Raw genomic sequence first — 17,731 nt, 5'->3', positions numbered from 1 at the left:
AGTCAATTCCTCCCTCCATCTCCATCGTGCATCGGGCGACAAACGGCGCGGAAGGGAGTGCGGACATAAGTACGGAGAGTCCATCGCGTAAGGGCAGTAGTTCCGGTCTGAAGAAGCCATCCCGCAAGCACGCCTTCTCAGACAACCACCCTCTTTTTATGCCGCTCGTTCCTCAAACCAGAGTCGCCAGGCCATGCCCTACCGCTGCAGACTCAATACACTCGTTTGCCACATCACATAAAGTCAAGATGACGGTCCTTACAATCTTTTCCGCCCCGGTAGGACATCCTGAATGGGCCAAGTGGATACGAAAACCTACTCGCTTTGTTGTGATGTCTGGAGGTGGGCAGCCATGTGACCGTCGATGACACCTCTCGCCGAACTGCTAGGTGCCGCATACCCTGGTCTCCGGGTCGGTGGACCTTTCGGCCGGACCGTCCAGGAATCCCTCCAATCTCTCGGCGCCCACCTTTCGTGAGATAGAGCGGTAGAGAGCGGACGTTGACGGGGCCGACAAGAGGCTGAGCCAGGCCACTACTGGCGATAGCGACCAGAGCTACGCCCACTTGGAGTAATGCCATTCGAGGGAGGCGCCCGCACAATGGAGTGATGAGCTTGCGTTGCCTTCTTAGTGGTTGCGGTACGGAGGCCACCTCCGAGTGGGGGACGGCTGCCTATATCATTGTGCCCGCGGCCGAACTCGGGTCAGCTTGACAGGGTCCCACCCAATGTCGCAATCCTGGAATGAGATATAATGAGAGATGACCGAGTTTGAGGGCTAGACGGATCCGTCAACCGCCGTTCTACCGTGCCGGGTTCCGGGCCACGATGCGAGGCGCATAGGGACTGTCACGAGGTGATATAAGGCGTTAGTTGTGCTGCCCGCAATTAACGGCGTCGTTTTTAGCGCGACAGGGACATTATCGCTGAGAGGCGCAGCAGTTCCGATTCGACGTTTCCCGTTTGGGACATCCATTCGAGGCGGGCCCGCATGGCGGTTTGCTAGGAATTTCGACGTTTCCAGTTTGGGAAATGCATTCGAGGCGGGTGAGCCCCCGCATTTGGGTTTGCTGGAGACGTGGCGGTGGGCGTTGGGCTGACGGGACAGCCTGGGGAGGATCGATCCGGCAGGTCACGAAGAGTCCTCGGCGATACTTTGAATCTTTGTCTGTTTGCCTAGTCGGCACGCTGAGTGTGAGCAAGGTGTAGGTGCAGATGTAGGTGTAGATGTAGGTGTAGGTGTAGGTGTAGGTAACAAGAAGGATGAAAGAGAGAGAGAGACAGACACGCTTGCAACCTGGCATCTTTCCCCCGTCAGCTGTCACCTGACGCTTTACAGCTGGCGTCAGGACTAGAGAATCGGGCGGTCTCCGCTTTATCGCATTCGCTTAGGTACCTGCCAACGTGAACAGAAGCTTGTTGGGCGGTAGGGCTCCGCCTTGGCACTGACTTGGCACTAACTTGACGATCCGTCTTACATGCACACGCTCCCAAAGTCAGCCGAACGCTTAGTTCGTCTCTATTCCGCGTAAGCACGCAGCTCTTTGCGAGTCTTGGCCGGAACTCGCCGGCGAATGGACTCCCTGTCGGGAGCATTCCCTCTTTGCTTCGCCCCAGCCTTTATGGCTTGGTATACGGCCCTGTCTTCACGATGGGCTGTTCTGTTTCGAATCGCCTTCCCATTTGGGAAGTGTTCGTGGATATACATATATACATATATACATATATATATATATATATGTAAATATGTATATATATGCCGCTTGTCCCCATGAATCCAAACAGTAGATCTATAGACCATAGAACTAGCTATACCCTTCTCTCCTGGATATCAAGTCTCTTGTACCCTGGCCAGAACTCCTCAACAGTCGTCCTTTAAGCCTCTGCCAGGACGGGCTCTCCTGACTAGGAACATAAAGAACAGGTCCTCGTCTATATCAGTACCAAGACAGACAAGATCGCCAGCATGGTTCTCATATACTTGGGAAAGAAGGTTTACCGGTCACTCAAGCGTCCGGGCAAGACACAACAGCCGACATCGACGCCGACAACCGAAGAAGGGACCTACCGTGATAAGAATGGCCCGGCGACACGAGTCACAAAACCGAACGCGTCAACATGCGACCATCAACATGACCTCACCGCGGGGCCGTGTCCGACGTGCAAGTCTGCCCGGCGAGCGCAGCTCACATACAGATGCAGGGTCTTCGCCGGCCTGCTTCTCCCCTTCGTCTTACAAGCCCTGGACGTCACGATTGTGAGAGCCGACCGAGTATACGCATACAAGTCTGGATCATGACTGACAAACAACGTCTGATACAGGTCGCAAGCGCACTTCCCTGGATTGCAGCCGACTTCAGTAAGCTTCCTCCCCCCCCCGCCCTCCGGCGCTCCGTCTTGTCGTTCCCGCCGTCTAACCAAATACACAGACGAGACCGGCCAGCTCAACTGGATCATCGCCGCCTTCAACCTCACGTCTGCGGCCTTCATCCCCTTCTGGGGCCAGATGGCCGACATCTTTGGGCGCCACGTCTCGATGCAGGCCTGTCTGGTGCTGATGCTCGTGGGCAGCGCGCTCTGCACCGGCGCGCCCCTCACCGCCTTCCCCGTCCTCCTGCTCGGGCGCGCGTTCCAGGGCCTGGCCTGCGCCGGGCTGAACGTCCTGGTCCGCGTCATCCTCGCCGACAAGGTGACGCTGCGCGAGAACGCAAAGAACTGGTCCGTCTTCTCCTTCCTTGGCGGCGTCCTGGGATGGGGGCTCGGTCCTGTCGTGGGAGGTGAGTCGGCCACGCGGAAGCTTGCTTCTGAGACGGCCTCGTCTTACCAAAAACTTTAGGCTACATCATCAGCGGGTCGTCCTGGCGATGGTGCTTCGGCATCAACCTGCCCATCGCCTTCGCCAGCATGCTCGCCATCTACTTCGTCCTCCGGTCAGAGCTCCTAGGCCCCCAGCCGATCCCCCAGCTCGACGAGACGACCGATACCGGCCGACGGACGACGTTCGTCAAACGTCTCCAGACGATCGACGTCGGGGGACAGGTCCTCTTCCTGTTCGGCTTCGGCCTGCTGATCCTCGGCCTGACGTGGGGCGGCGCGACGTACTCCTGGACGAGCCCCGCCGTTCTCGTGACGCTCATCCTCGGATTCTTGATCAGCGTCTCCTTCGTCGCCTGGGAGTACCACATGGCCCCCGGCATGGCCCTGGCCCGCCGGTTCCCGTGGCAGAAGGCCATGGTTCCGTGGGAGCTGATCCGCAACAGGGACGTCGGCCTCCTCTTCTACACCTCGTTCGCCACCGGCATGGCCATGTACTCGGTGCTGTATTTCTGCAACATCTACTTCACCATGGTGAAGCTCAGGACGGCGGACCAGGCCGGCGTGCAGCTGCTGTACTTCGCTCCGGGCCTGGGAGGTGAGTGCCCCTTCCCCCTCGTGCTCAAAACCGAGGAGCTTACTGACGCGTCGGTTTCCAGTCGGCGTCTACGCGTCCGCTCTCATGTGCAACGCGTGGCCGCGCAAGACGTTCCCGCCCATCTTCATCGGGTCCGTCCTCGAGATGACGGGCGTCGCGCTGCTGGCCTGGGCCATCAACACCGAGCACGACCCGACCGTCTACGGGATGATGGCGCTCACCGGCGTCGGCACCGGCCTGCGCCTCATGCCTGGTGAGTCTCTCTCACGGGACCTCTCAGCCCTTGCCCATGGGCCGCACGGCTAACTTTGGACCAGTCCAACTCCACGGCATCGGCTACTTCCCCAAGAAGATCGCGGCCGTCATCTCCCTCATGGCCGTCGCCTACCCCTTTGGCGGGACCCTCGGCCTGACCATCATGACGACCGTCTTCAACAACGCGTCGGGGATCGGCAGCGACTCGCCGCTGAGGAACTTTGGATCGCTCAAGGGCCTCCCCGACGCGGTGCAGCAGCGCTTCACCCACGATGCCAAGATGGGCGTCGTCTGGGCCTTTGTCGCCATCACCCCCTTTATGGTTCTCGTGAGTCTGTTCGCCGAGGGCGCCGCGTCGTCGCAGAGAGCTAACACGGAGTGTGTCCGCAGTGCACTGTACTCGCTTCCTTGCTGGGCAACGTGTACATCGGCAAGGCCGGAGACGGCGATGGCGAGCAGAGCAACGCCATATACGAGGGCGTCTACATCCTCAGCTGGTTCCGCAAGGGTGGTGCCGTTGAGAAGAACATCAGGACCCGGGAGCACCAGCCGGACGGGGAGGCGACTTTGTAGCGATCCAGGTCATTGGAGGAGAACGGTAGATGGATAGATGGTGACTTTTCCTTTGTGCTCGCCGAAACTCTTTACTTTTTTGGTACTTTCTAATCGGGGTACGATATCTGGGCACACGTCGCGAGAGGGAGAAGCCAGGGGACTGCGTGCTGGTCCGGCGAGGGCAACGGTGGCTGGTGGAAAAAAGAAAAAAAAAGAGAAAAAAAAAAAAAAAAAAAACCAGAACAACGCGGAAGCAAGCATGTAGATCATTCCAAGATACCCTAGACCAAACAACCTCTCATTTGCGCCCCTCTCCTATCCGAGGACCAAGCGGGAAGAAACAACAAAAACAAAGGACCGCCTCACCCGGTGACGTATGCGGGACACGAACTCGGCCGTGGCTTGTCCGCGGCTGAAAACAATTCAACAAGCAAACATGAGATGCTCTGATGTAAACGCGGTGCCCCTTGGACGGTCGAGGCGACGAGGCGGCCAAGTTGTGGCCCAAGTAGGAAAGTTGGCTGTGTGTGTGCGTGTCCGGGCGTGCGTCGTCGTCGCGGTGCGGCCGGCGGCCGGGGCCCCCCTTCGGACCTCATCTCGTCCAACCCCCCCGAAGTCGTCCTTCTCACGCCGCACACCTCTGCGCCGTTTTCGCTCGATCCCGCCCTCATATAAAGAAAAGAAAGAAAAAAAGACCGAACATGAGCTGCATTCCCTAGAGGGCGCCGCCGTTTTTCTCACCCTGGAACCCGCGGAACAGCGCGCCCACCCTCTTATTCCGCCACTGCCCGCCTCCCCACAGTCCATTCCCCCATTTCCCATCTTCATCGTCATGGACACCGAACCGGTCGCCGAAACCGCCGCCGGAAGCACCACCACCACCACCACCACCACCGTTGCCGCCCCGCCCGACGACGAGGAGGAGGAGGAGGAGGAGGAGGAGGAGGAGGAGGAGGAGGAGGAGGAGGAGGAGGAGGAGGAGGAGGAGACCCGCCCGGGCGGCGCGCGGATAACCTCGGCCCCCCAGTTCTGGATCGACTTCTCCCTCTTCGACGACGGCCTCGACGCCGCCACCGCCGCCGCAGCAGCAGCAGCAGCCGCAGCCGACACCCTTCCGCGCTTCCACCGCTTCCCGGACCTGCCCCCGGAGATCCGCCTCAAGATCTGGTCCTACCTCGTCGCCCCCCGCGTCGTCGCCGCCTGCTGCTTCGAGCGCGACGACCGTCTGCCCGCCCGCTCCGTCCCCGCCCCCTGCAAGCCCTCTTCGTCGTCGTCGTCGTCGTCGTCGCCAGCGTGCCCGGAGGCGGTGGCGGCGGCGGGGCCCATGGTCTTCAACCCCACCTGTCCCGTCCTCCTCCTCGTCTGCCGCGAGTCCCGCGCCCTGGGCCTCGCGCACTACGAGCTCGCCTTCTCCTGGCGCGTCCCGGCCCCTCTCGCCGCCGTCGTCGCCCGCCCGCCCCGCGCCTGGTTCAACTTCCGCCTCGACGCGCTCTACCTCGCCGGCGCCCTCGACCCCCGCGACCGCTACGGCTTCGACACCCCCGTCGTCCGCTTCCTGCGCCCCCGCGACGCCCGCCGCGTCCGCCGTCTCGCCTGCGCCTTCTCCGCCCTGCGGTACCCCGAGCGCGGGCCCGACCCGGCCTTCGGCTGCCTGTGGCACGTCATCGACCGCTTCCCCCGCGCCCGCCGCCTCGTGCTCGCCGTCGCGCCCCGCGACGAGGAGGCCATGGGCCCGTGTCGGCCGCTGACCACCACCGCCGCCGCCGTCGACGACGACGACGACCATGACCATGTCAACAGCAACGTCGTGCGGCAGGTCTGGGACGGCTGGGTCCGCGGCACGACCGTCACGACCGCCCGCGTCGCCGACACCCAGGTCCTGCTGGTCAGGGAGGCCGACCTGGCCGACGTCATGGCGTCCCACGCCCAGGAGGACGAGGGCGAGCGGAGGAGGGGGGCGAGGCAGGTCGCGGTGTGAACGCGGTGTGAACGCGCAAACGGGGGACGAAGGATTTTTTTCTGCATCGCAAGGGAGTTTTCTGGCTAAACTTTTGTTCTGGTTTTCCCACCCCCACCTGGTTTCGTCATTTGTGGCATCTTCTTTTTCTTATTTTAAAAGGGTGAACCTATGATACAAGTGTGGTTTTACATGGAATAGAGTAGGGAGACGGAGAGAAGAGGGATTGATCTGCTAATGCTGCCCGCGCCCAATGATGATGAAGTCGGGTATGCCCCAATACCAAAAAACGCCGTTGCCGTTTCGCCCATTCCCCCCCCCCTTCCAGAAGCTCTCAAGACCAGCGTTACTACCGCCCCCCGCCACCAATCTTCGTCGACTGGCAAAGCCCGCCCTTGGACGAGCGAGACTCGACTCATCCCTTCCTCCCCAGGCCCTCGAACGCGGGGCTGGGGCTATCCCCCTGCCTCCGCATCCCGCCCAACAGCCAGTCCGTCAGCCCGACGACCTTGGCGCCCACGCCCTTCTCCCAGTCGCCGCCCTCCTGCACCGTCTCGATCGTGTGGCTCAGGATCCGCCCCTCGGCGTCGAACTGGAACACGAACAGGCCCGTGAACGCCTTGTCTCCGCCTCCCGTCGCGGAGGCGTCCCCCGTCGTCGTCGACGACGGCGACGCCGCAGCCGCAGCCGCCGCGGCGGCGGCGGCTGTAGCCGACCCGTTCTTCTTGTCGGGTGCGCACCACCGCACGACCAGCTGCTCGGGGATCGCGCCCGGGCGCAGCGGCGCGAAGTGGATGGGCTGCTTCGTCACCCGCTCCGACATGATGGACAGCCGCACGTTGCCGACCAGTGGCAGGCGGTTCCAGGCGATCGGCGACGTCCAGAGGGCGGCGGTGTAGGCGACGCGGCCCGAGACGGTCGGCAGGTGCGGGTGCGTCGTCGGGAAGAGGTGCAGCGAGATGTTGGGGGCGAGGATCTCCTGCGGGAGCGGGGACTGCAGGACCGTCGGGAGGTGGTCTTGGAGGATGCGGAGGGCTGTCACCGTGGGAGACCGCGTGTCAGCAGGGTCTTGGAAGGGAGAGAGGAAGAAGAGGAAAGAAGAGGGATAAGGAGCGGGGGAGGGAAGGAGGGTGGCACGCACTCTTGCCGAGGTTGGCTTTGTTCTCGTCACCGGGCTTCTTGCCGGGACTCCCGCCATTGCCGGAGAGGACCGTGTTGGAGGGATTGAAGTAGCGGTTCGGGGCATCGCGGTGCTTCGCTCCGTCGCGCGAGGGGACGAACGGCGACGACAGCGGCGTCGATGCCACCACGGCGGCGGCGGCGGCGGCGGCTGCGGCGGGGACCGCGATTCGGGCGGTGGCGGCGTTCGCGGTCGCGCTGGACCACAGCTGTGAGGTCAGCGGGGACGCCGCGGCGGCGCGGACGCCGGGAGACGTGGTGAGGCGCGCAGCGGCCATGGGTCCTGGACAACCGGTCATCGTAAATGATTTCGACGGGGATGCATTGGGTATATGTCGCGGACACGAAAGCAACAGGTTAAGGGTGCTGTTGAGAAAATAAAAATCATCCGGGGTGACGAGGCGGAAAGAGATGATGTCAAGAAACCGTGTGGGTGACTACGGATACACTTATTCAAAATTCACAGGGGGGAGAAGGAGCTCTCTAGCTGAGCTAGCCGGGGGGGTGTGGAGAAGGACCCGCGCAACCGGATGAGTTGTGCCCCACTTTGATATCGGGTCGGAGGAGATGGCCGAACTTTTGAACATTCGAGAAGGCCGTACCAAAAACCATGTCCAATTTGTGTGCGGAAAACCCCCTCCCACAGCCTATATCGAACGTTGATAGTATGCTAGCTAGCCATCTAATAGTAATGCTTTTTTCTTTCTTTCTTCGAGACCCATGCCACACCCTCGCAATAAACGCCAAATAACCCATACGGCTTTTCTCGTGATACACTCTCGAGGGTACTATACATACTGTTTGCCATCATCTATCTCGGGTGAGGGAATTCGTCCTCGAGCTGCAACCGCACGCCGACGTTCATGCTGATGAGTTCTTGCACCAGAAGCTTGGCGGCGTACGGCATCGTCATCTGCGTCACCTCCCTGGTGCTCTTGCACGTGTGGCAGTACCCCTTGTAACCGAACAAGCCGCATTGTTGGCAAATGTCGATCTGTGTTCCGTCCGAGCTGATCATGAGACGCTCCAATAGCAGCTGAGAAGCTCCGTACGCGATCAGACAATCACGCTCCATCTCACCCAGACGAAGACCGCCGTCACGGGATCGACCTTCCGTCGGCTGCCGCGTGAGGATGGCTCTGGGGCCCCGGGAACGAGAGTGCATCTTGTCTTGGACCATGTGCTTCAGGCGCTGGTAGTAGATGGGCCCGTTAAAGATGTAGGCCTCCAACGGCTCTCCCGTGATGCCCGAGGTGAAGTAGTCTTTGCCCTCCCACGAGAAGCCGTGGTCGACCAGCGCAGCGCTCATCTGCTCCAGCGGATGCGACCGGAACGCGTCGCCGAAACCGTAGTCTTTGCGCCCGTCCAGCACCGAAGCCTTTCCGGTCAAGCACTCGAGCAGCTTGCCGACAGTCATACGAGAGGGGAAACCGTGGGGGTTCATGATGATATCGGGGACCAGGCCCGTGTCCGAGAACGGCAGATCTTCCTGGTCGACGATGATGCCCACCACACCCTTCTGTCCGTGACGGGACGAGAACTTGTCTCCGAGCTCGGGCCTTCTCGTCTGTCTCGTCTGCACCTTGACCACCATCGTCTCCCTCTCCGTGTGGGAGACCATGACCTTGTCGATGTACGCGGGGTCCGCGATCCTGTACGAGATGGACGAGTCGCGGAATTCGCTGGGCCCGCGGTCCATGCCGATGCCCGTAGATCCCGTATCGAGCGGCGTCTCCTTCTTGATCATGACCTCGCCCGAGTTAATCTTGTAGCCCACGATCGCCAGGCCGTCGTCGTCCAGGGCCTCGTGCTTCGTCGTTCTTCCGTTCTCGTCGTTCACCGGGTCTCCGATACGCTCTCGCCGGCCGTTCGGGTACTTCTGCAGCTCGGCCGTGTATTTGCGGAATACTTGGCAACGCCCGAAACCGCGATCGCAAGACGCCTTGTTCAGCACCAGGGCGTCCTCAATATCGTATCCAGAGTATGACATGACAATGACCGTCGCGTTCTGTCCGGCCGGCAGTTTGTCGTAGTTGACCAGCTGGATCGTCTTGGAGATGACCATTGGCCTTTGTGGATAGACGAGCGTGTAGAGCAACGTGTCGATACGGTTGAACTGGTTGTATGCAATCGCGCCGATGGCTTGCTTACCCATGGCGCACTGGTAAGTGTTTCGGGGCGACTGGTTGTGGTGCGGGAAAGGAATGAGACCGGCAACCGCTCCAAGGACGGTGAATGGCTCGATCTCCATGTGGGTAGTGAGGGGGGTGACATCCTTCTCGTACAGGGCCACGAGGGTATCGTTCTCCTCGTTGACGTCGAGATACTCGACGATGCCGTGGGTCAGAAAGTCGTCAAAAGTGGCCTTGCCGAGCTGCAGCAGGCGCAGGTGCTCTTCCTTGAGCTTGGGCTTGCCGTTCTTGACAATGATATAGGGTCGGCAAATACGTCCCTCGTCAGTCGCGATGTGGACGGCGTTGAAGTGATTGTTGATGTGGATGCTGACGAAGGGAGAGACCCAGCCGCGTCTTCGCATCGTCCTGAACTTGCCGGCAAAGCGTTTCGGGTATCTCGTGAGCGCAAAGGGCGTTCCGTTGATGTGGATGACGTATGAAGTCTCGCGGTGCATCTCGCCGCCCGAGAAGTTCCTGATGGGTTCGACGCCAGCATCAAGGGTAAAGACCCATCGCTTGACGGGCGCCTCCTCGACGTTGGTCGTGATGTGCGTCATGAGCGCCAGGTTCTTGACCAAACCGCAGGCTTCACCTTCGGGCGTGTCCGAAGTACACAGCATACCCCACTGGGATGGCTGAAGCGCACGAGGGCCACTAACTTTGCGGGTCTTTTCGAACTGGGAGCTGATTCTCGTCATCATGCCGAGTGCGCTGATGTAACTGAGACGGCTGAGGACGTGGGTGACGCCGGCTCGGTTCATGTTGAAACGCTTGACAGTCCAGTTGCCCGTCTGGATTGCGCGGTTGATGCCCTGGCCGATCATGTTGGCATGATTGCTAATCATGTTGACAGCATCGAGAGGGACGGCTCGGTTGTCCTTTTTCAAGACCTTGTCGATACTGCTCTTAACATTGCCGCAGAACTGCTTGAACAAATCCTCGAAAAGCAGAGAGAGAAGCTGGCCAGCCAACTCGAGACGCTTGTTTCCAACAAAGTCCCGGTCGTCGACAAGACTAGGGTCCTGCTGCGCCATGAGAACACGGCGTGTCATGAACGCCACGTAGATCGCCTTGGGGTAGAAGTCCAGACCCTCGATGGGGACATGGGCGATGATGAGGTTTGCCAAGGCGTCGAGGGCCTCCTCGACGTGGTTCCGTCGGACCTGGGCCGCGAAGGGGACTCTGCTCTTACCCATCTTCACCCTTGCGCCAATGTATTCCAGTGCTTGCTGCTGAGTGTAGACGCCGGCCTTGGTTGCTTCCTCGAATTGCACGAGGAATTCGTCCTGGTATTTTCCGTTGTCGCCGGCCACAAGCTGCATAATTTCGTAATCCGTCAAGCCTCCCAGCGCCTTGAGGATGATGACAATCGGGATGCCCTCGACCAAGATGTTGGCCGTCAGGAGGATGCGGTCCTTCTTGAGCGTCACATGCGTCTTGGACTTGCGCTCGTGAGTCGAACTGGTTACGGAGGCCGTGATGACGCTGTTCTTCTCGTCTGCTTCGACGATGACACGGTTCTTGCTGAGCTGTTCCTGGATGAGAATGACCTTTTCCGTGCCGTTGATGATGAAGTAACCGCCGGGGTCCAAGGGACACTCGTTCATGCGTGACATTTCTGCGTTATTGGCCCCGCCGAGTCTGCAGATGGAGCTCTTCAGCATGACGGGCAGGCGGCCAAGCGGGACATTCTTCCGCACAATCTTGGACTTGTCACGGATGTAGGCGATGTCAACCATGATGGGCGCGGCGTATGTCATGTCGCGCAGGCGACATTCCATCGGCGTAACTTCATTCTGGGCTCTGATGTCGTTGAAGTCGACGCGACTGGGCCGCTCGACTCTGATATCAGTGAACCTGAGAGGAAATTAGAAAAGTGACCCATGAGGCGAGGGTGTGTGTGTCAGAGAGAGAGAGAAAGAGATCAATGCAACGTACTCAAGCCAGAAGGAGCTGTTGACGTCGCTCCGGATGATGCGGTTGGCACGGACAATCTCCTTGATCTCATTCTCGACAAAGAAGTTGTAAGAGTCGATGTGCTGCTTGACGAGACCCTTGACCTTGAGGAAGGCGGGCAGCAGCTGAAATTTGTCTTCCTTTGTCGAGATGGGATCTGTGAGCTTCTTTCCGTTGTAGAAAGGCTCCAGGAGAGCCTCGAAGCCGTCGTCTTGCATGTTCGTCACCGTAGGTCTCCCACTCTCATCATGTGTCGGAACGGGTCGGCAACGTGGGAGAGGATCTACCGCAGAATTTTGTGATTGCAGTCGGTCGAGTCACATCGCGAGTTTGAGCAAAGGTAGCGGGCAGCGAAAAGTTTGGCCCCGCGATACCGGGTGGCGCCAGCTGCCCCACCGGTGCTCGGTGACCTTTTGCCTCAGTGTTTGGCATTTCTTAGTCAGCAGAGGGGGCGGAAAGCCAGGACTGCAATAATACAGTATAATACCTCGGTCGGCAGGCAGAAAGCGAAGAAGACCATCAAGTTATCGTTGGTTCTCGTAATGTTACACGCGAATTGCCGTTTTTTATTGTTGTTCTATACAGACAGTCCATGAACAGAGCAACTCACGCTGGAAGCGGGATGCTGGCAGCATCAATCTTCTGCCAGTGCCAGTCTTGTCAGCGGGTCAGATGTCGATAAGTCCGATAAGACGTTCTTGGGATGGCGACGAGAGCGACAAGGCCTGCGGGGACACACCTGCGCTTACCGAGGTGAGCCACGACGAAGCCTCAGGTGAAGATTGGTGTGGGAGGAAGCGTGTCACGGGTGCTGGGGTTTCTCGTCCGCATTTGCCTGGGTAAGGTTAATGGGCAGGTAGTTCATCCCAACATGGTGACCGGCTTACCAACAACCTAGCCCCCAGACCAGTTAGCCACAGCTTATTTGACTACAGCATTTACGGGCTTACAAGAAGCAAATGGCGGTGCTGTGTACATGCTGGTGTGTTCATGAGAGGTTAGGTACTTCAGCGTGGCATAATGGTTCAGAAACCCCTATTATTGTATTGAGTCGCATGACGATGAACCCGACATCACTTCACTTCTGGGTTCTGGAGTGTTAGCCCAAATATATCACTGATATTGGTAAGAGTCCGTGAGCCTGGACCTTTGGGCCCGTGTCTACATACGTTATGCGGCACATTATCAGGAACAACCGAACCAACTCCGGCTTGAGTACCCATCAGAGACAAATTGATGCAGAGCGAAGTAGTCACAGGAAGTGGATGGAATGCAAGTTACATGCGGCGTCCCTACTTAGTCACACTCTCGCCCACACACCATCCAGCCATACATACATACACGCATCAGTCAACCTATCGATTTCAAATGACCGAGAACCCATCGACGTTGAAATACCTCAAAGACCAGGGGTTGACTCTTGAGCACTTTCCTCGAGTGGCCAACGATGCAAGGAAGGGGTAGGGGTGGGTTATGACCTCTTCTGGGAATTCACTTGGGAACTGCGGCTGCGCAATTCGGCAAAGGGTAATTAATATCGACCTACCTACCCCTACCTACCTTCCCACCTACCTTCCTACGTAGTACCTACCTAGCCTAGGTAGGTTGATAGACACCTAAGGTGATGTACCTTCCTAGGTTAGTAATGTACGGAGTACCTAGGTAGGTAATGTAGGTGCAGTATCCATTTAGGTACCTCGGTACTCGTATGCCTGGTAGTTTCCTGCGAGCCCCGCCATCCACCATCTTTCCTCTCGACCTCATACCTCCTCATACCATTACCTACCCCTCCTCGCGACGGACCAAACACCTCTCTGCCTTATCCGGAACACGATAACAGCAACAGCCTACACACTGCCTTAACACAGAGACGCTGCTTGCTTTGAGCCCATCGGCCGAGTACCAATGCTTTGCCAAGGCCGTCTGCAGAGACGGCTGTGTCGTCCAGACATCGCCAGAGTCGTCTCCAAAAGGCTGCCTGCGACCATGTGTTTCGCTGCTTACGCTCCGTGGTCCACGTCTCGTCTATCGTCACGTCACCACCTGCATAGCATCGGATTCCTCCCCGCAGGGTCTCCCTCTGTGTGACCCGCAGCAGAAGTGGCGGCGTCTGCATGTTGTGTTGGCAGAGGAGATTTTGTAGCGAGTCGAGTCGCGTCCCATCAACTACAATGGCCCCTCTCCGACACCAGATATCGGATCCAGATCCGCTAGGTAATCAAGCTGCCCCACGATGCAGCACAACGAGACATCTGCGGCAGCACACCACCCTCGATGGTTGAGACCACACTCAATGGGAGGCCCAGAGGCGAGTTTGAGAAAACGCTCTCCTCGCCGGCCCCTTCCTACCCGGTTGAGAAGCCCCTGAGACCGTTCAAACGTGGCGTAGTCCGAGCTTCGCCAATCGCGCCGTTGACCTGGTTGCACATGCCTTTGAACCTCGACTTTAGGGAGCGGCCTGTCGACTATGATGCAACAGGTCGACCCCGCGAGTCACGACCTGTGTGGCCCCGACCTCTGCGGCGTATCGAGGACCCAACCACTCTGTTATCGGAGCGACCCCTCTTTGCGGGGGTATCGCGACAACGGCGGAGTCAGAGCCAAGGGCTTTGCCGCCTTTGCCTGATGGAACCTTTAATCAACGACAAGGGGTTGGTCCCAGAATGGCGATTTAAAATAAAATAAAACAAAAGGGGTGGCGAGGGAATATTCCAACTAACTGATCGCCGAGCAGACATCCATCAGGCTAGCGCAGAACATGGCATGGAAGACCATTCAGCATTCTAGGAGCCCGCCGTCAGTTTACTAGGATTCTGTCAACAAGCATCCTGCAAGTGACATGGGACGACAGCCAGAGTCAGAGACGCTCTCTGCCGCCCTCCACCCTGCCCACCGCCAAGGTACAAAGCCGGTACCTACAGGAGGACGCCTCCAAGCTTGACAAGAGAAGTCGCCACGGTCCGAGTTCTGGAGTCTGATCGCTTTCGACGCCAATGCCGCCGCCCACGCCTGCTTTGTCGCAGGCTCGCAGATAATCCACTCGATGCGGGCCTTCTAAAAAGTCGGTGTAGAGCCGAGCCACTACCAGCCTACAGAAGCCCATGCTTGCCGCCCAATAAATCACCTTCTCTGACTGCTATTTTGGCGCCTTTTCGCATTTGGCCAGCCCAGACGAAGGCCTGGAGCGAACTTCTGCCCCCCCGAACAAGGACCCCTCGCATACCATATGGCGTGTGGGAAGTGGGCAGTGGGAAGATGCAAGTCACTTCGATACCCTCGCTAGCCCACTAGTAACGGTACGAGCTGCGGTACCGACAAGCCTGCCTACCTGCTCGCGCCTATTTGCGTCCAAATCGCGGGGCAGACCAGTATGTTTTTGTACGGCTCTTCGATATTGGATTAAAGTTGTGCTGAGAACGAGGCTGCATAGCTGGCAAGCCGGGTACCGATGTGTCAAGTCGTGCCAAAAGCACACCCTCCTCGTCTCTCCCCCTCATTGTAGAGCCTCAGACAGCCAGAGCCAACCCGCAGCCCTAAGACGCACACATACGCACACACATACTGACTCTATTTAGGCGAAATTGGCTTGCATCCTGCATGATGCTGCAAGGCTTGGATTCGTGATCCGAAGTTGGTAGAATACTCGCCCTCTGCTTTGTGCCCAGACCATCATCTTGACAAGCGGTGGATGTTTGGCGAGCTACCCAACCCAGCCAACACCCCCCCCCCCCCTCCAAGGAACGGGAGGACCCTGTTTTCCCCACCAGCGCCTTTGCGAACGAAAAAGTAAAAGAAGAAGAAAAAAAAAAAGAGGAAGAAAGGGGTGGGGCACAGAGAACAGTTGATTCTACTGTGTCATGCATGGTTAATTTGCCGAGGCCAGATTGCGATCCATATCTGGCGGCTGGCGTGCACTTACACTGAGGCGACAGCGACGGAGGGAGTGTTGGGGATATCGTTGCTGCGGAAATCGACCTGCTGCAGAGTTGACCAATGGGCTCAAGAGCCCGCCGTTGTCTCTAGATGCCTTTCACCGCAAGACTCGACCAAGATTGTCCAACGGCAAATGCTGTACAGCCGTCGGAAAGAGGATGGATGGCTCAAGGTTTTGAAATGGCAGCAAACGCGCCTCTACCATCAGGCGTTCATCGTCGGATGGACAGGACAGGACAGCCCAATGACAGGGGCCAAAGTGCCAAACGAAACCTGATATTCTGCCCCCCATGCGCACATCTCGCTGGCGGGCGAACAGCCCTGGTCGGGCGGCCCGTTTAGAGCAGATCATCGACGGCCATGGCACAGACGTGAGCTCATCAACCCTTGCCTCCTCCTTCAAGTCAGGTTTAACAAGCACTTGGCCACGGCCGCTGCGAGCAAAGATGGATTGCGGGATGGAGCATGGCCAGCAAGCACCAACGCAGCGTTGTGGTCGAGGGCACAAAGTCTTAACTCTCTGCGATGTGTTCTCGCTTGGTCCGGGGAAAGTGCGTCGCCGGCGCGCAGGGCCATCCAAGTCCCGAAAAGCCATGCGAGGCAGAGGCGGGCTGTGGCTAAACGTGCTGACATGAACAGGCTGCCTACATACATAGTACATGATGATGACAACCCACACAGACTGCCGCTTCACCGCCTGACGAGACAGGCAAGTCCTTGATTGGGAGTTTCTCGTGCAGCCACCAGGAGAGCAAACCACGTACACGCACAGGCTACAGAGCGATCCCCATAGCATCGAAGCCCTCTTGAGCAGATTGCCAATGCGACCCAGGTTCAAGCACGAAGTTGAGGAAGCGGTGACAGCCCTGTCTAAGCGTCCAAACCTAACAAACTTTGCACCAAAAAGGGGGGGGGGGGGGGGGGGGGAGAAACTTGGGCTTCCTGTCGGACCGAGACAGAGCGTCCAATGCACTGACACTGACAGACGCCATTTCTGTCAACGGCTGTATTCATCGCTCGAACAAGCTTGACAGGCATGGCCACATGGGGCGCCGTGGACCAACCACTCTGCACTGCGCTCAGGGGAAAGTAGCCCCTGACAGGAAAAACGGAACAAGACAACAACTGGGACTAGTCCGGACGACCTCCGACCTCCGACCTGTTAGACTAGACTGGGTTGTCAGTGTGCCAGCCCCTCACTGTAGGAGGGGAACGAGAGGGGTGGTTCAAGAGCGAGGCAATAAAAAAAGACAGGTGGAGGAGAAGGAGAAGGAGGGGTGAGGATGATTTGTCTACCTAGATTGCCTCGCTACTTGCACGTCACGAGGAGAAGACGACTGGAAGTCAGACAGGGAAACGAGACGCGGGGATTTTGACGGATCGAGAAGGACACATGGTTTTTTTCAATTTCCCACCGCTACGGACACCAACCGGTACTGGCAACGGCTCGTAACGACAACGGACGGTGACTTGGCTGACGCGGGCGACAGGCTCTCGAGTAGTTGCGTGTACCTGAGAAGTACCCGACGATCGAGTGCAACCACATCTGCGGGCTCATCCTTGAGCTGCCCGTTGCTGCTGTGGCGCGCGCGGGAAAGGGTTTTGGACAAGGTTGCCAGGAGCGGCGGCCCTTCTTTTGCCTTTCTGGGACTGGGAAAGGGAAGATGACGAGCCCGACAGCTGTGCTGCGCTGTGTCAGACTCTCTCTTTCTCGCCCTCTCTCACTCACTCTCTCTGTTCTTCTCATTCACACTCTCACACTCACTGTCATTCCCACTCAGTCGGGGCACCCATCCACCCACCCAACTCACTTACTCACCCACCCACTCACACACCTAATCAAGCCAGCTCTCACCCACATGCATCGCGGTTACAGTGCACGGTTGACGTTGACGCCATTCCACTTTGTACCTGCTCTGCGCACCCGTACCTAAGGTACACCTGTAGATTGTACATACACACACCATAAACGCAGACCCGCAACTCTCCTCCCCGACCTGGCCAAGCACGGCGCGCGCAGGACTACAGATACATCTTAGACGCTACCCCGACCAGGACAGGGTCGGGAGACGGTAACGCAGAGCACACCTAGATACTGTACGCTTACGACGCGAGGTACTTTGCCCACATTGGCTCTCTGGTAAGTCTTTTCTCTCCAGAGTAGATGTACCTGTATGTGCGTATGAATGTATGTATGTATGTATGCATGTATGTGTGTGTGTGTATGCATGTACGTGAGCGGTGCAGTGTCTCCATGTACGGATATATCATATAACTGTATCCGTACTTGCAAGGTCTCTTGGGTACCAA

At 58.3% G+C, this 17,731-nt stretch overlaps 6 protein-coding genes across 6 annotated transcripts; 3 read left to right on the top strand and 3 right to left on the bottom strand.

The window, feature by feature from the left end:
- Nucleotides 1-131: 131 nt before the first annotated feature.
- Nucleotides 132-750, bottom strand: LY79DRAFT_76798 (uncharacterized protein). The gene is made up of 2 exons (XM_060565119.1): nt 263-750; nt 132-204 (listed from the first exon to the last, which is right to left on the bottom strand). Exons 1-2 carry the CDS (start codon nt 579-581, stop codon nt 173-175), a joined length of 351 nt encoding a protein of 116 aa, XP_060416988.1. The 5' UTR covers nt 582-750; the 3' UTR covers nt 132-172.
- Nucleotides 751-1,488: 738 nt separating this feature from the next.
- LY79DRAFT_545243 (uncharacterized protein) lies at nt 1,489-1,783 on the top strand. The gene has a single exon (XM_060557166.1). The coding sequence runs from the start codon at nt 1,575-1,577 to the stop codon at nt 1,773-1,775; it is 201 nt and encodes a 66-aa protein (XP_060416987.1). The 5' UTR covers nt 1,489-1,574; the 3' UTR covers nt 1,776-1,783.
- Nucleotides 1,740-4,440, top strand: LY79DRAFT_545242 (major facilitator superfamily transporter). The gene is made up of 7 exons (XM_060557165.1): nt 1,740-2,257; nt 2,323-2,359; nt 2,430-2,777; nt 2,837-3,412; nt 3,474-3,665; nt 3,730-3,995; nt 4,058-4,440. The coding sequence occupies exons 1-7, from the start codon at nt 1,967-1,969 to the stop codon at nt 4,238-4,240; spliced, it is 1,893 nt and encodes a 630-aa protein (XP_060416986.1). The 5' UTR covers nt 1,740-1,966; the 3' UTR covers nt 4,241-4,440.
- A 218-nt stretch (nt 4,441-4,658) lies between these two features.
- Nucleotides 4,659-6,200, top strand: LY79DRAFT_588219 (uncharacterized protein; the record flags this gene model as incomplete). The annotated part of the gene is made up of 2 exons (XM_060560887.1): nt 4,659-4,673; nt 5,250-6,200. The coding sequence occupies 2 exons, from the start codon at nt 4,659-4,661 to the stop codon at nt 6,198-6,200; spliced, it is 966 nt and encodes a 321-aa protein (XP_060416985.1).
- A 394-nt stretch (nt 6,201-6,594) lies between these two features.
- LY79DRAFT_667557 (uncharacterized protein) lies at nt 6,595-7,636 on the bottom strand (the record flags this gene model as incomplete). The annotated part of the gene is made up of 2 exons (XM_060563394.1): nt 6,595-7,214; nt 7,321-7,636. The coding sequence occupies 2 exons, from the start codon at nt 7,634-7,636 to the stop codon at nt 6,595-6,597; spliced, it is 936 nt and encodes a 311-aa protein (XP_060416984.1).
- Nucleotides 7,637-7,928: 292 nt separating this feature from the next.
- On the bottom strand, nt 7,929-11,819 carry LY79DRAFT_602051 (RNA polymerase Rpb2). Its single transcript, XM_060561852.1, has 2 exons — nt 11,471-11,819; nt 7,929-11,389 (listed from the first exon to the last, which is right to left on the bottom strand). Exons 1-2 carry the CDS (start codon nt 11,704-11,706, stop codon nt 8,170-8,172), a joined length of 3,456 nt encoding a protein of 1,151 aa, XP_060416983.1. The 5' UTR covers nt 11,707-11,819; the 3' UTR covers nt 7,929-8,169.
- Between the last annotated feature and the right edge of the window lie 5,912 nt (nt 11,820-17,731).

This window comes from Colletotrichum navitas (assembly GCF_030913465.1).
Source record: "Colletotrichum navitas strain CBS 125086 chromosome Unknown LY79scaffold_13, whole genome shotgun sequence".
Taxonomy (NCBI): Eukaryota; Fungi; Ascomycota; class Sordariomycetes; order Glomerellales; family Glomerellaceae; genus Colletotrichum; species Colletotrichum navitas.
This window is presented reverse-complemented; position numbering and strand designations above follow the sequence as displayed.

Excerpts from the sequence above, each read along its gene's own strand:
- LY79DRAFT_76798 (XM_060565119.1), bottom strand. The coding sequence starts at position 581 with ATGGCATTACTCCAAGTGGGCGTAGCTCTGGTCGCTATCGCCAGTAGT. Across the intron at positions 205-262 it reads CTACCGGGGCGGAAAAGATT|CGGTAGGGCATGGCCTGGCG; the intron begins GTAAGGACCGTC and ends TTGAGTCTGCAG.
- LY79DRAFT_545243 (XM_060557166.1), top strand. The coding sequence starts at position 1,575 with ATGGACTCCCTGTCGGGAGCATTCCCTCTTTGCTTCGCCCCAGCCTTT.
- LY79DRAFT_545242 (XM_060557165.1), top strand. The coding sequence starts at position 1,967 with ATGGTTCTCATATACTTGGGAAAGAAGGTTTACCGGTCACTCAAGCGT. Across the intron at positions 2,778-2,836 it reads GCTCGGTCCTGTCGTGGGAG|GCTACATCATCAGCGGGTCG; the intron begins GTGAGTCGGCCA and ends CAAAAACTTTAG. Across the intron at positions 3,413-3,473 it reads CTTCGCTCCGGGCCTGGGAG|TCGGCGTCTACGCGTCCGCT; the intron begins GTGAGTGCCCCT and ends GTCGGTTTCCAG.
- LY79DRAFT_602051 (XM_060561852.1), bottom strand. The coding sequence starts at position 11,706 with ATGCAAGACGACGGCTTCGAGGCTCTCCTGGAGCCTTTCTACAACGGA. Across the intron at positions 11,390-11,470 it reads AACAGCTCCTTCTGGCTTGA|GTTCACTGATATCAGAGTCG; the intron begins GTACGTTGCATT and ends ATTTCCTCTCAG.